The sequence below is a fragment of the Pseudorca crassidens genome, chromosome 11 (assembly GCF_039906515.1).
Source record: "Pseudorca crassidens isolate mPseCra1 chromosome 11, mPseCra1.hap1, whole genome shotgun sequence".
NCBI lineage: Eukaryota > Metazoa > Chordata > Mammalia > Artiodactyla > Delphinidae > Pseudorca > Pseudorca crassidens.
In genome coordinates, this window is record NC_090306.1 from 54,880,498 (window position 1) to 54,896,106 (window position 15,609).

General features: G+C 43.1%; 1 protein-coding gene across 3 annotated transcripts in view; it reads left to right on the plus strand.

The window, feature by feature from the left end:
- TBC1D30 (TBC1 domain family member 30) overlaps positions 1-15,609 on the plus strand; it is an 87,276-nt gene that overhangs the window by 57,754 nt on the left and 13,913 nt on the right. For all 3 annotated transcript variants that reach the window (XM_067697231.1, XM_067697233.1, XM_067697232.1), the window contains 3 exons: positions 1,762-1,930; positions 3,862-4,030; positions 8,397-8,502. In XM_067697231.1, coding sequence (XP_067553332.1) covers positions 1,762-1,930; positions 3,862-4,030; positions 8,397-8,502 — 444 coding nt within the window. The remainder of the gene's footprint in view (positions 1-1,761; positions 1,931-3,861; positions 4,031-8,396; positions 8,503-15,609) is intronic.

The following is a 15,609-nucleotide window of genomic DNA, read 5'->3' on the forward strand; positions in this document are numbered from 1 at the left end:
GTTCCTCAACAAGAGAAGCCACTGCAATGAGAAGCCTGCGAATCGCAATGAACAGTAGCCCTTGCTCGCTGCAACTAGAGAAAGCCCATGTGCAGCAACGAAGACCCAACACAGCCAAAAATAAATAAATAAATTTATAAAAAACAAAACAAAACAACTATGACCGTAAAAGTAGAAGTTACAAGCCAAGGATGAGGGGGAAATGGGCCCTTGGCAGGTCTGGGAGATAATTTTTTTTTTTTGAAAGTAGTGTTTTGTGATATGCTGAAAATCAAAATATGAGACAGCTACCTCTTTACCAACGTATAGAACCCACTATGATTTTGTTCTTTTATTTTTTAAATTAATTTATTTATTTTTGGCTGCATTGGGTCTTCATTGCTGCGCGCGGGCTTTCTCTAGTTGCGGCGAGCGGGGGCTACTCCTTGTTGTGGTGTGCAGGCTTCTCATTGCGGTGGCTTCTCTTGTGGCGGAGCACGGGCTCTAGGTGGCGGGCTTCAGCAGTTGTGGCATGCGGGCTCAGTAGTTGTGGCTCGAGAGCTCTAGAGCACAGGCTCAGTAGTTGTGGCACATGGGCTTAGTTGCTCCGTGTCATATGGGATCTTCCCAGACCAGGGCTTGAACCCGTGTCCCCTGCATTGGCAGGTGGATTCTTAACCACTGCACCACCAGGGAAGTCCTATGATTTTGCTCTTAATTTTGCTTTTTCTGTGCTCTAGGGAAAGAGCAGGTCTTCTAAGGAGGAGGGCGTAAACAGAGCATGCAAGCTGACATATAGAACTCACGTGTGTTTTGCTGGGTCATTCTGGTGGTCCTTGACATCTTAGAAAAGATAGAAAAATCAGATAGAAAAGTCAGAATGAAAATAGTAATTTGAAGAGCATGAGCCAATCTCATGAAAGAAATCCCAATTTAAAAGTACCATTTGCTCAAACAAAACCTTGTTGCACTCCCCCAGGAGAGGAAGTGGACAAAAAGCCGACATCAGTTGTCCAAATAACCCAGGTTGATGGTCAGTGAATCTTGAGACCGGCTGCAGTTGGGATGTTCCATGACAGGCCAGCTCTTGGTTTTCAGGTTAAGGTTGTAAAACTGTGCTGATATCAGGGAGCCGACATTGAGATTCCTGCCGGCTGCTGAGAAAGCACGTGCTCCGTGGCTTCTCAGAAGGAGGCTGAGGGGTGTGTTTATCATCACAGCTACTTATAGGATGAACTCAGGTCTAGCGGCCCAGCTAGAAGTTTTAGACATTGGCAGATGTGGGGTCTGAGGTACTTAGACAGTTATGCCGCCCGCTCCTTACCCAGGGGGAGAGGAGCCTTGAAAATCCAGAACATTTAGTTCTGATATATGTAAAGGATAGTGTGCTTTGGCTAACTGCATTTTATCTATTTGAATATGTTCTATTTAAGATATGTGAATATACTGGTTTTTATGAAGCAATCTTCTTTTTTTAATAGATTTATTTTGTTTATTTGTTTTTTTGGGGGCTGCATTGGGTCTTCATTGCTGCATGCAGGCTTTCTCTAGTTGCAGCTAGCAGGGGCTACTCTTCGTTGTGGTGCACGGGCTTCTCATTGCGATGGCTTCTCTTGTTGCGGAGCATAGGCTCTAGGCGCACAGGCTTCAGTAGTTGTGGCACGTGGGCTTCAGTAGTTGTGGCTCACAGGCTCTAGAGCTCAGGCTCAGTTTTTGTAGTGCGCGGGCTTTGTTGCCCCACGGCCTATATGAAGTGATCTTATTCTTTATCTTTTTCTTCAGATTATGATTTACCTTATCGACAAGGTACTTCCTGAAAGCTATTTTGTCAACAATCTCCGGGCACTGTCTGTGGATATGGCCGTCTTCCGAGACCTCTTGAGACTGAAGCTCCCGGAATTATCTCAGCACCTGGATACTCTTCAGAAAACTGCGAACAAGGAAAGTGGAGGTAGTGATGATTCAATGCTATTTTACCTTTGAAAATACTTTACTTCTCTGGTTCCACTGTACATAAGAGCCTAAACCTTGAATGGAAGTATGTGTTTTCAGATATTTCTATTGGTGAGAGTTTAGTGCAATGAAATAGATTTCTAGAGAACAAAAACAAAACTAAAAACAAAACCAAGAACAAAAAACAGAGGGGCAAATGTTGAACCTCTAACTGGTTATGGTTAGGAACTCAGACAAGAACCTAATACTTCACCAGTGCCAGATCACCAAGTATATATTGTACTGTAGGTAAAGAAGGGTATCCGTGTCTTGCCATCTAGTTAAACTGCTTTAAGTTGGCACCAAAACTACAGGAGTTCTTTAAAACTGAGCTACAGGTACAACTTAGCACAGACTGTGGTTTTGCCTCAACCATTGATGTTACGGAGAGTGGAATATGTATTTTCATAGAGTTGTAGGAGATAAAAGCAGTCCTTTGGACTGAGTTCCTTTGATTCATTCATGCGAAGGGTATTTAGATTTACTTGAGATGAATGGGCCTGGTCTTGCTGGAGAAGGGCTCTTCTGGACCTCTGTTTAGAACCTGAGCCCTGCAGGAATGGACTGGGCTGAGTGGGGCGGTGATGGAGACAGCTCTGCAAGCAGCTCTGCGTCTCCTCCATCTAGCCGGCTTCGTCCAGCTTCCCAAGTACCTGAGCTCGTAGCTGTCATTATACCCACTGCTTGCACTTCCCCGGCTGTGCTCAGGATACCAGAAATAGAATAGTCAGAAGTTTGCTATGTTTCCTTTAAATGGTTGCCAGTTCCTGATCCATGCATCTAAATCTGGGAAAATACGAAAGGATTTTGAGGACCCTATCTATGATTAAAATACACTGGAAATTTTAGTGACACCTGAGCGTCTCTAAGCATTTTCTTCTAACTCATTTGAGCAATCTTACTTAATTTGGCTGTGCAGTATACTTGTGAACCGATGGGGATTTCATAAAGCTTCCAGAGAGACCAAACTTTTCTGTTCCGGAGTCAGACACACTTTTACTGGGCTCCATGTTTCCCCTAAATGCCCTGTACTTGCTTAAGTGGTGACCTCAGATTCTAGTCTCTGAACAAAGATATTCCTTTGTTCATAGGTAAGAAGCAAGAAAATGAGTGCAGGAGAACAGATCTTGTTTTGCTTGTACTTGGGTAACTGCACCTTCTGACTGTAATTTGGAGGGAGGATTAGTCCAAATATCTAAATTTTTATATTTCATTAAAATACACGCTTATGTGATCACAGGAAATGGGAGGGGACTCTTTTTTTAGTGAATCCAGAAACTTCAAAGTGAGCTGGATCCCAGGTCTTTAAAACTGGGTATAGTTTAGTTAAAAATATTGTAAAATTTCACTTTGCTTGATCTCCGAGTATTTTGGGATTTTCCAGCTTTATTTCTGTTACTGATTTCTTGTTTAATTCCATTGTGGTCTGAGAACTATGTATAAATTAAGAAGTAGACAGGTAACTGCTAATGAGCAATTTTATTTTTATCGGCAGCATTTGAATAAAGGTAGGCTTTAGGAGGTTTTGAAAATCAACTTTTACCTTTGAGAGGTTAAAATCCTTTTTATCCTGTTTTCGGTAAGGAAAACATCCTCCTTAATTTTCAGCACCCCACAATAGGTAGAGCCAAATTAAATTTTAGGTTAAGATTTCTGAAATATCACAAAGAATCTGTGAAGTTCAAATTATTGAGATTTTAATTAAACACACCAATGTTCTTCAAAAAAAAAAAGGAAGGACAAAAGGAGGAAGGAAGCAGAATTTAGAGATATAAAGAAATCAGTCAGGAAATAACATATTTGGGTGGACATGGGAGACTGAAAGAGGGTATTTTTATATCTTACAAGTTGTCGATTCTGGAGAGATGTAGAGTGTTTGTTTTATTTCAGGTGGATATGAGCCCCCACTTACGAATGTCTTCACGATGCAGTGGTTTCTGACTCTCTTCGCTACGTGCCTCCCTAACCATACGGTTTTAAAGATTTGGGATTCAGTCTTCTTTGAAGGTTCGGAAATCATCCTAAGGGTGTCGCTGGCTATCTGGGCAAAACTGGGAGAGTAAGTGATTTCCCACTGCTGTTCTTTTCTGTGGTGGTGAGGGCCTTACACCATTTTTGTGCTCTAACAAGTAAAGGATTGCTATTTAGGTTTGAGGAGGAGAGAAAGTTGTGAACTCGGTGCAATTGCTTCTGCCTTCTGAACTCTCAGCTGGCTCTTCTGTGAATGTTGGGGGCAGAGAAAATCCATTTTACTGAAGGAGGCAAGCTGTTTCCAGCCTGTAGGTCTCCTCCTCCTCAGTGCTGGTGTCCTGCCTGGTCCGAGCTGTCAGCATCTTTCCTGACACTGGTTGGGGAGAGGGAAAGGAATGTAGGTGGAAGAGAAACAGGCAGATCTGGAGAGGACTGGGTGGGTTTGTTGGTTAAGACTGCGATTTGGCTTATGTTTGAATCTTTATAATTTATTTTGTGAGCTGTGATAAAATTAAATGAGATAATATGTGTAAGGGTATCTAGCATGGTGCTTGGTACCTAGTCAACAGTAAAACTTATTTCATTTCATCAAGAGTTAATTCTAGGGGCTTCCCTGGTGGTGCAGTAGTTGAGAGTCCGCCTGCCGATGCAGGGGACACGGGTTTGTGCCCCGGTCTGGGAGGATCCCACGTGCCGCGGAGCGGCTGGGCCTGTGAGCCATGGCCGCTGGACCTGCGCGTCCGGAGCCTGTGCTCCGTGGCGGGAGAGGCCACGGCAGTGGGAGGCCCGTGTACTGTAAAAAAAAAAAAAAAAAAAAAAAAAAAAAGTTAATTCTATGTTGCAATCTATTACTACTAAACAGCTTTTACTTACATCCTTGTCTAGTAGCAGAGCTGAAAAAACTAGGGTATTTTCACCTATCTCTAATATATTATGACTATTACATTAAAATTCTGCCTTTGGGGTACTGGAAGAGACATCAGGATGACGTCGTTGCAGTTTAACTGAAGATGCAGAGGATTTTTTAAAAAAAAATTATATTGGAGTATAATTGCTTCACAGTGCTGTGTTAGTTTCTGTTGTGCAACAAAGTGAATCAGCCATATGCATACATATATCCCCATATCCCCTCCCTCTTGAACCTCCCTCCCACCCTCTTTGTGGTCATAAAGCACTGAGCTGATCTCCCTGTGCTATGCTGCTGCTTCCCACTAGCTATCTGTTTTACATTTGGTAGTGTATATATGTCAATGCTACTCTCACTTTGCCCCAGCTTCCCCCTCCCCCCACCATGTCCTCAAGTCCATTCTCTATGTCTACGTCTTCATTCCTGCCCTGCCACTAGGTTCATCAGTACCATTTTTTTTTTAAGTTTCCATATATATGCGTTAGCATACGGTATTTGTTTTTCTCTTTCTGACTTCACTCTGTATGACAGACTCTAGGTACATCTACCTCACTACAGATAACTCAATTTCATTTCTTTTTATGGCTGAGTAATATTCCACTGTATATATGTGCCACTTGGAGATGCAGAGAAGTTTTTAATGTTTCTTTCCTAGAGCTGTAAATGACTTGATTGGGTACCCATAGACGACACGGATCAAAAACTTTTTCAGTAGCCTTTTTATCTATGACCAGTTGTTTCCTTGGAGACTTGCAGTATTTTTTACTTTTTGTAAGAAAGATCCACTGACTCTCAATTCAGGTATTAAAAAAAGTCATTGTTGTGTGGAAGTATTTTTAAATATCATATAGCTATCTCCTTTGCCTTTGTTTTATTGTACATAGCTTTTCAGCTAGGCAAATAAATTCATCTGTGCGGGGTTTGTTGTGCTATTTACTTATCTGATTACTTTCTTCCGATGTCTACCTCTTTCTGCAGTCACATATTTCCAACCCACTCTACACCTCGTAAACTCTTTGAGCTTTGATAATTTCTCTATCAAACACTGTCACACTCTAACTGGTGTGATAGTTACTGAGTAATTAACTTATGGGGTTAAAATGCTAAAGCACTTTACTGTATGCTGAGTCAGTTGCGGTCCCCTTTTTGTTAGTGCTTAATTATGGGGCAGGAGGAAAAGAGGTGGTTCTCATTTTATTCCCATCTATCCATTATCTGTAGGATCAGAATTTATTCATGTGGTCATCCCAGGGATGGCACACTGTTGAAATAATAGTAGCTACACTTAAAATCCAATATTCATGGAGTGCTTGCAAAGGACAGGCATGGTTCTAAGCACTCTAGATGTAAAATTAACTCATTTAGTCCTCACCATCATCCTATGAGGTAGGTACTGTTATCATCCCCATTTTATAGATGTGGGCACTGGGGCACAGAGAAGTTAAGTAAATTGCCCCAAATCACCGAGTTAGTAAGTGGAAAGGCCTGATTTTGAACCTAGGTACCTTGGCTCTATAATCTGTGCTTTTAATAATGTGAATCTATTGCTTATAAATAGCTCCTGTTTATGAAGTTCAGGGATCTATGAATCAGACTCGTAGAATTTTAAATGTTTCATAGTCTTTGCTTATTATAATTATACACGTTTTGAGCGTGCAGCTTGTTAAACGAAAGGCAAGGCAACCAACATGTATACAACATCAAGTACCTGCCGTGCCGTCATTGTGTTAGGAAGTTTACACACATCATCTCATTCGATTCTCCCCACAACCCTGTGAAGTAGGTAGGATTATTCTCCCTGTCTTTTCAAGTGAGAAAACTACCCCAGGAAGGCTAATTAACTAGCTCATTGTCCCACAGCTAACGAGTAGTGGAGCTGGGACTTAATCCTGGATCTTTCTGACTGTAATCAGTCAGACTCCAGGGCCTGTAATCTTGTCCACAAACTTTCCATTGGAAAAATCGTAAACAGTATGCAGGTGATCTCCAGCTTATGTGTTCCTGAGTAACATATGTGCCTTGTGTATGGTTATCCATGGGACCCTTCCCATCACCCTGCTTCTGCAACGTGAAATTTCCTCCTTTGCTCATACCAGCGGTACTTTTGGAACGTGTAAGCTGTAGACCATCTACTTAGCCCCACTGGCATCTCTTTCACATGTCCTTTCTTTTCTGATCTGACTGCCTTGATTCCCTCCCTCGTTGCCTCATGCCTGGCACTGTCCTCCCTGGCCTCCCCATCGTACCCCGAAATCGCCATGCCACCTCCCGGGCAACCTTGCCAAGGGCATGTCTGTTCCCACACTCCATATTAAAGGCCTTTCAGTGACTCTTGTCCCGAGGGGGCTCAGCAGGCAAGGGAGGCCATTGCGATCTGCTCTCTGCACCTCTCTGCCCTCAGCTCTCCCTGTCGCCCCCAGCTGTGCAGCCGCTCCCATGCTGGTGGTGGGGACCTACATGCATTTCCCCCGGTAGTGCCTTCTGTCTCCTGTATCCACATCTTTGGGATGCTTTTTCCACCTTGTCAACCTGCAGAATATTTTTCAAAACTCATCTTAGGCATTACTTCTCTTCCTCGCTCTTCCTGCCACTCACAGGATAAACTTAACCACTTTATTTATGCCCACATGCTCGGTATTTTTCATTAACACATCAGCCGTTTATTTCATTTATTTATTTACATGATTGTGGCAGTGGGATTTGAACAGCACTCCAGAGCATGGAATTTTCCCATCATCATATTGGTTTTGGATGGCTCTATGGAAATCCCCTAACCTTAGTGTATGCCAAAGAGCATGTCTTATGATTGGTGGGCAAATAGAGTTATCTTGCTATACAAAGAATGTCATAATAGATAAAACAAATACACAGGTCTCTTTGCTTTGGGTTATTCCTTCCCCCTCTAGAAGAAGGATTAAAGTCTCACCTGTCTCACAGGATGGGAGATGACATATTCTTTATTTACATGTCGAACCAAACACAAGAAACAGGGTGTAATTTCCAACTAGCAGCAGTGTCCTGAGAAGGGCTGAAAAGACTACCTGTGAAAATATCCTGTGGACTGATGAAATATGCAGATAAAGTTTTTGTATATTTCATCTTTCACTTCTACTGTGGTTTGATTTCAGTCTGTCAATGCCACTGCAGTTTGCAGATCCAGAGAAACAGATTCCCTCTAGGGAATAATTGTACTTGGGCACCCAGTTTCCTGGTTATAATTGCTGATCCGTGATGGGTATTCTGATGTGTAGAATGTGTCACATGGAAACAATAAAGATGCCACAGATGGGGCTGTGAGTCAGCGGAGCAGCATAGCAAAGGTGGGAACTCATCCTAGAATAAGTACCTTTACATTGTCCTTCGAATTTTTAAAATCTTTTCTCTGCCTAAAACAGGCTGTCCTGTGAGTGTATCATAGGATTTTGACTTTTGTTGGTTGCTAACTTGGTCAATTTGATGGCAAGAGAAAACATGTCTTGTTGCGCCTGCAGCATGTACCTGATAGCGTGGGTATCCTAAACAGTTCCTTTTTCTGTCCTTTATCTAGGCAGATAGAATGTTGTGAAACAGCAGATGAATTCTATAGCACCATGGGGCGCCTTACCCAGGAGATGCTGGAGAATGATCTCCTGGAAAGCCATGAACTCATGCAGGTGAGTGGGCAGTGCCACCCCCCTTGGCTCGGGGGACCCTGGTACCGTGGGAGCAAGCAGTGCGAGAGCAGCGATCCTGGGAAATGTATTTTCCCAGTCCTCAGATGTAGTTTTTCAAATGACCAAGAGTCTATATATAATTTGTTAAGCATCTAACTGTGTCACAAGAGGAAGGAAGAAATGGATATTCGTTACGGCTTTCGTTCCAACTGTGTTGCTTAAAAATCATAACGTGCAATATAAAAACCAAAAAACCACCAGAACACCTCCTCCCTCACCCCCCAAATCACCAGGTATTTGTTCTGAATCTGATTCTTAGCTGTAAAGGGAGACATGTGGGGAGAAATAATTATTTCTGAGAAGGGATTATTGAGGATAAAAAGGAGATTATTCTAATCAGCATTTTGGTTTATTTGTTTTGCCCACATTTGCAACTCATGTTATTACATATGAATCATAAATTTCAAAATGGAAGACTTGAAGGGTTTGGTCATTTTTCTGGCATGTTGCTGTATCTCAAGATTACATTCTCCAAATCATTAAAATTGGCAGTGAGTATAGAAGAGATAACGGATTTGTCAACACGCTCTCTTCCATTCGGCTCTATAACATGAGTTTTCTGCAGTCTCCTCCCGCTTTTTTTTTTTTTTTTTTGCGGTACGCGGGCCTCTCACTGTTGTGGCCTCTCCCGTTGCGGAGCACAGGCTCCGGACGCGCAGGCTCAGCGGCCATGGCTCACTGGCCTAGCCGCTACACGGCATGTGGGATCTTCCTGGACCGGGGCACGAACCCGTGTCCCCTGCATCGGCAGGCGGACTCTCAACTACTGCGCCACCAGGGAAGCCCTCCTCCCACTTTTGACCACTGCTTCTCTTGCTAGTTCTTCCTTCATCCTGCCCACTGACCAACAGTTGGTCTTGTCCAAGGTTGTCCTTGGGCCTTAGTTCCTTCTTTCTCTGTGGTTTCTCTCTCCTTTTTTTTTTTTTTTTTTGGTGTCAACTTTCATGTTGGGTTCCATGCCTGAGGTCATTTCTGGGTGGTGGAGCCCAGTCAACAGGTTAGAAAACAGAGACTCAGGCCCTGATTTAGGACTTGTCAAGTGAAGAGGTTCCAGTTCCTTTGCTTGTATCCTGGTACCTCCAGCTCTTTCTCAGAATCCCTCACTTTTAGCAGACAGCTGCCCGATTCACTGAGAATACTGACCACCTGGTATAACTTCCCTGAACATTCATATTTTGTATTTCATGTTTTCTTTGCATTGTCATCTGGTCTTTCTTCCTTCCTGTCTGTCTCAGAGGTGGAACGCTCTATCTGCCCCTGACCTCTGTGTTCTGATTTCAACTCCTCTCACACGTCCTGGACTGCTGCTTCATTGCTCATTCTCTCTCTTAGAGGGAAGGGCCTTTTATTGAACATTGTTGTGGATGTGAGGTCCAAGCTTGGCATTTTCCACGTGTGAGATCCTTTACATCCTACAGAATTGCCTGGTTCACATGCCCCAGGCGGGACTGTGAGATCTCATCCCTTCTCCCTCACTCATGAGACTACAGTGACTACTCACTGCCTACAACACAAAGCATGGCTTTCTCAGCTTATCCTCCAGTGCTCTCGACTGTCCGGCATTAACCCATCTTTTCAGCCATAGTTCCTATTCCTCCCTTTTGTACCCTTGACCTCGTCTAGTCAAGTCACACTGTCTTCCCTGTTCCCAGAAAGGCCTCCTCTACACCTTTGCTCTCTCTGTTCAGTCTTTCTCTTCTCCCTTCACGTGTTTCAGGCCTGCTTCCTTGTGAAATGTCCAGTTCAGATGCCATCTTCTTTGTGAAACGTTCTGATAGTCTCGGCTAAAAGCGTCTCCTTTGCCTCACCACATTTTCCTTGTACCTCTTCTGTGAGCCTTCATTATATTCTACCTTGAGTTGAGGCTGTATCTTATTTCCTCTGTAAGTTCCTTAAGGACAGGGACTGTGCTTTGCTATTAACACATAGCACTTTGCCTTTTACTGGTGCTGCACAATAAATGTATTAATTCATTAAGCAAATATCTATGGAGAGTCTGCAACTAGTTTTCTGCCTTCTCTTTCTCAGTAAATGTTTGCTGAATTAAACCACACTCAGAGATGATGGCCCTCCTTCTAGGGTCCGCCTGCTCTAATACAATCCTCACTTTGCTGCCAGAGCATTTGTCCACACTTACTGCTTTGGTCATTTTATTGTTCTTCATAAAACCTTCTGTGCTTCCTTGTTATCAACTGCAGTAAATAAAATGTTTCAGCCTAGTTTTCTAGGCCCTGTATTAACTTCTCCAAATATTAAAAGAACATCTCTCTCTGTCAGAAGCCTTTCTTGAGGGAATTAATATCTGGTTTTACCTTTTTTTTTGTGGTACGCGGGCCTCTCACTGTTGTGGCCTCTCCCGTTGCGGAGCACAGGCTCCGGACGCGCAGGCTCAGCGGCCATGTGGGATCTTCGCGGACTGGGGCATGAACCTGCGTCCCCTGCATCGGCAGGCGGACTCTCAACCACAGCGCCACCAGGGAAGCCCTGGTTTTACCTTTAAAGATGGATAGGAGTAGGTCGGGGTGTGTGTGTGTGTGTGTGTGTGTGTGTGTGTGTGTGTGTGTGTGTGTGTGTGTGTGTGTGTGTGTGTGTGTGTGTGTGTGTGTGTGTGTGTGTGTGTGTGTGTGTGTGTGTGTGTGTGTGTGTGTGTGTGTGTGTGTGTGTGTGTGTGTGTGTGTGTGTGTTTGAGGCAGTGGTGCAGAGCAGACAGGCAGTCCATGGCTGAGGGAACAGCATGAGACAAGGCATTGTCAATGAAAACCTTTATGGTGTGGGAAGGAAGCTACAGGGGTTTGGTATACAGGGATGGCTCGTGGGAGACCACAACCCATGGTTAGGAGTGTGGACTTGATCCTGGAGGTCAGTGGTTGTGAGGTTGTGCTTGCTGGAGTTCTTGGGCCTCTGTGGAACCTTTGGAAAGAGAAGAAGAGCTGTGGGCCTGAGAGGTTTTAGGGAGAAGAGGGAAATGGTCTCAGTTGTGTCTGATGTTGATTACAGGGGCAACTCTGTGAAGGGTGGACTTGAAGGGGTCACCATGGGGAGGCAGTGAAGGGTCGAAGCAAGAATGGAACAGAGGCAGTACTTAGAAGGTGAAGTTGACAGGACTTGGCCGTGGGAAGTGGACATGGGGTGAGGGAGGAAGACAGGGAGAACCAAGGACAGCCCCCAGGTTTCTGGCTTAGGAAGAAGAGGAAAAGTTCACGGGGGAGGAAGGTGGATTTGTCTTCACACTGGTTGCATTGGAGGTATTCTGTGGTGGCCCCATTTCTTACCTATCCAGAGGCGCTCCCCACTACTTCACAGCCAGCACCTATTGCACTGGCCATAGCTCTGTCCCCACCCAGTCCTCTGTGGGCCTTGCTCATCCCCATGACAGGGCTTGTGGTTCCCTCTGACACCCTATCTGGGCAGATCCTTTCTGTCTACCGGATCCTACTCAGTCTCTTCTCCCCTCCCCTCAGGCTCTGTCATCTCAGCCCTCGTTGATGATACCTCTTCCCTACTCCTTCAGTACTTAAGATTGTCAGCAATTGACTTAATGTTCATTACAAATTATTTTATATTGTTTGGTATTTTTTCAAATATGTTAATCTTATCTAGCAACTTCCTTATTGACAAGGGCCTTGTATTACCCTGTATTCCCATAACATCTCATGTAGTGCTAAGAACCACCTGGTTGCTCAGTGCATACACAGAATTATAGACCATTAGAACTCGAGGCAGTGGTTTTCAAACGTGACTGTGTGTAAGCGGCATGTCAGGAGTGTATTAAAAGGCAGATATTTGGCCCGTGGGTGGCTCTGATGCAAGTGGCTTTGAGCTAACACTTAGACAAACACTGGTTTGAAAGAAGCTTAACAGTCCACTAACCTAATTCTGTCATTTTACAGAGAAGAAACTAAGACGTGGAGAGTGAGCATCTTGCCATATTCTTAGGTTGTCTAGTGGCAGACCCAGAACTGGGGCCCAAGCTCGACACCTGGCCAAGTGCTTCTCCTCACCACCCAACACAGGGCTTCCACCTTATTGAAAACATGACTTTCTAAAAGCTGAAATCCCTTTTAGAAGAATGAGGAACGTTTTATCTCACCTAAAGTTTAAACATTGCCAGAAGGAATGATAGATATGTTGAGGTACTCCATCTTTGTCCTTCAGGAATTTCCAGTCATAAGTATTAAGAGATGGGCTTCCCTGGTGGCGCAGTGGTTGAGAGTCCGCCTGCCGATGCAGGAGACACGGGTTCGTGTCCCGGTACGGGAGGATCCCACATGCTGCAGAGCCGCTGAGCCTGCGCGTCCAGAGCCTGTGCTGCGCAACGAGAGAGGCCACAATAGTGAGAGGCCCACGTACCGCAAAAAAAAAAAAAAAAAAAAAGAGAGAAAAGAGCACCCCTTCTTTACTCTGCTTTAAGAGAATCCTGGAAGGAAAAATGTAGGCTGTGGCTTGATTGATTAGAATTCCATTTTAGCAGCATTTCTCCTGCCGAGGGAAACATCTGGTGAAGATGAATTGAGCCTAATTTTGTACAATTTATGTTTTCATGTTTCTTTTAAAGCATGTCAATAATGAAAAAGAGAAATACAGCTCCTTTTCAGCAGTGCCTAAATATAAATGTCTATTTAAATGTGTGTTGGTAGTTTGGGCAGTAAATAGACTTGGTTTTCCTTGACATCGTAGAGTATTAAGGAGAGAAATGCTGAATGTCATTTCAAGCACTCTCTTTTCTGTACTCTTAAAAAAAATTAATTCAATGGCTGTGATCCAATTATGGTAGACTTTTAAGTCTGTCAGCAAACCTGAAATGACTCCAGATGAAAAATTTGGACTGCATACAGATCTTTATTTTCGAGCTGAAGAGATGAAAACGTTCTCCCTGTTTGGTCTTCCGTATTTTTTTCTGTTCTAGGGGCCATACGCAAAATAATCTACTGGGTTTTTTCCCCCTGCAAATTGCATCACTCTTATTTTACTAGTAATGACCATTTAAAAAAAAAACAATGTTAGAAAAAGATATTGGGAGAATGCTGATAAAATAGTGTATATGGATTTCAGTAAGACTTTTGACAAAGTCTCTCATGAATTCTTTAAGAGTAATATAGAGAAAAGTTAGTTAGATGCTGTTTACTAGATGCGTTTTAGGTGCTTAGGAAAACCTAGCCCAAAATGGTTGTCAATAATTTACTGTTAGCTGCGGGGAGCTTTCATGTGCCATGAGGCAGGACCTGCCCTTGGACGGTTCCCTTTTTTGTATCAGTGATGAAGTAGAAATTACGTGGATGTGAATGCTTGTCCAGTAAAAGGTTACTGTTTGATTAATTAGTGCTGTCAAAATGAAACCGTCTGCCTTGCAGAATTGTGTGTGCCCGTAACTGCAAGTGTTTAAGCAGTGCCTTTATGATCATCTGTTGGAGATGCGTTAGAGGGAACTCCTGCTTGGGACGGAGGTTGAACTAAATTATGTTTAAATTTCTTTCTAACCCTGAGACCCTATTCAGGTACTATACTTTGGCTCTAAGATGATGAGTAAAATTCCTTTCTTGAAATCTGTTATAAATCTCTGATTTACACAGTTGGAAGTCTACAGTTTCTCAGGTATCCTGAGGACTGTGGTGGTGTGTGTGGTGTACCTTCATGGGATAAACATGCCTGCCGACATGTGAGACCTTTAAATGAGTGAGTGAGTATATGCAGAGTACTCTTAGCACATGTGTTTCAGGAACACCGATGTATGCTTTGAAGGGCTAACTAAAAGTGAATTATAGCGAAAGGAAGACCAGGAATAGAGAATGCAGCTCAATGGAGCCAGTGTTCCTTTTGGTCCAGTGTCTTTAGCTGAGTCGCCCTTGAAGGAAGCTTGGTAAGACCCCAGACTGTTTACCCTGGAGCAGGATGGGACAGAGTAGGGGCAAGATGTACTTCCCTTTCTTTCTTTTTTTTCTTTTAATATTTATTGGAGTATAGTTTATTTACAATGTTGTGTTAGTTTCAGGTGTACAGCAAAGTGAATCTGTTATACATATACATATATCCACTCTTTTTTAGATTCTTTTCCCATATAGGCCATTACAGAGTATTGAGTAGAGTTTCCCATGCTATACAGTAGGTCCTTATTAGCCCTTTCTTTTCTTATACACTTCCTTCATGAGGCTGGACAAAGGAGTTTTCTGATAACTTTTAATAAAACTGGCAAAAATAAAACAAGTGAATCTTCAGCTAGACATCCCACTAATTGTCTCCAATGAGGCATCTTACTTTGTAGAGAATTTTGAAATTCCTAGCATTAATAATTTCATCTTTTAAGCTTGAATCCAGATGGTGTGGGTTTCTCTTTTATTGAGATATGATTGGCATATAACATTACACTAGTTTCAGATATACAACATAATGATTCGATATTTGTATATATTGTGAAATGATCACAGTAAGTCCCGTCAACACCGATTACCACACACAGTTACAAATTTTTTTTCTTGTGATGAGAACTTTTAAGATCTACTCTCTTAGCAACTTTCAAATACGCAATATAGTATCATTAACTATAGTCACCGTGCTATTCATTGCATGGTATGTGTTTCTTGAAATCTGAACCAGGTTTCTAAATTGTTAAGGAAGAAAAGTCTCATGAGTGAGGGACAGGCTGACTCTTGGCCCAGCAGTGGGACCAACGTTTGATGTGTCAGAGACTGATGCTGCTGTACTGAGGCCCAAGCAGAGGTGCCGTGCTCTGCACTTAAAGTTGAGGTGCTGAGGTTTTCACATCTCTCCATTCCCCTCAAAAGGGTATGTGGAGTTAAGACAGGTCACAGGATCAAGGAGGGAAGAATTCCATATTGGCAGTAAAGCAGGTTCTCGGGCGATGAGCTGCTGGTACACTTTGTGGGATCAAAAAATGTGAGAGTGTACTCTGACCATGTTATTAATGAAATTATATGAAGTATTTCAGGCATACAGAATGCATTAAAATAATAAAACTTACAGACCTACGACCCAACTTAAATAAAACATTAACAGCACAGGTGAACTCCGTCATACCCTTCTCTCTGATCC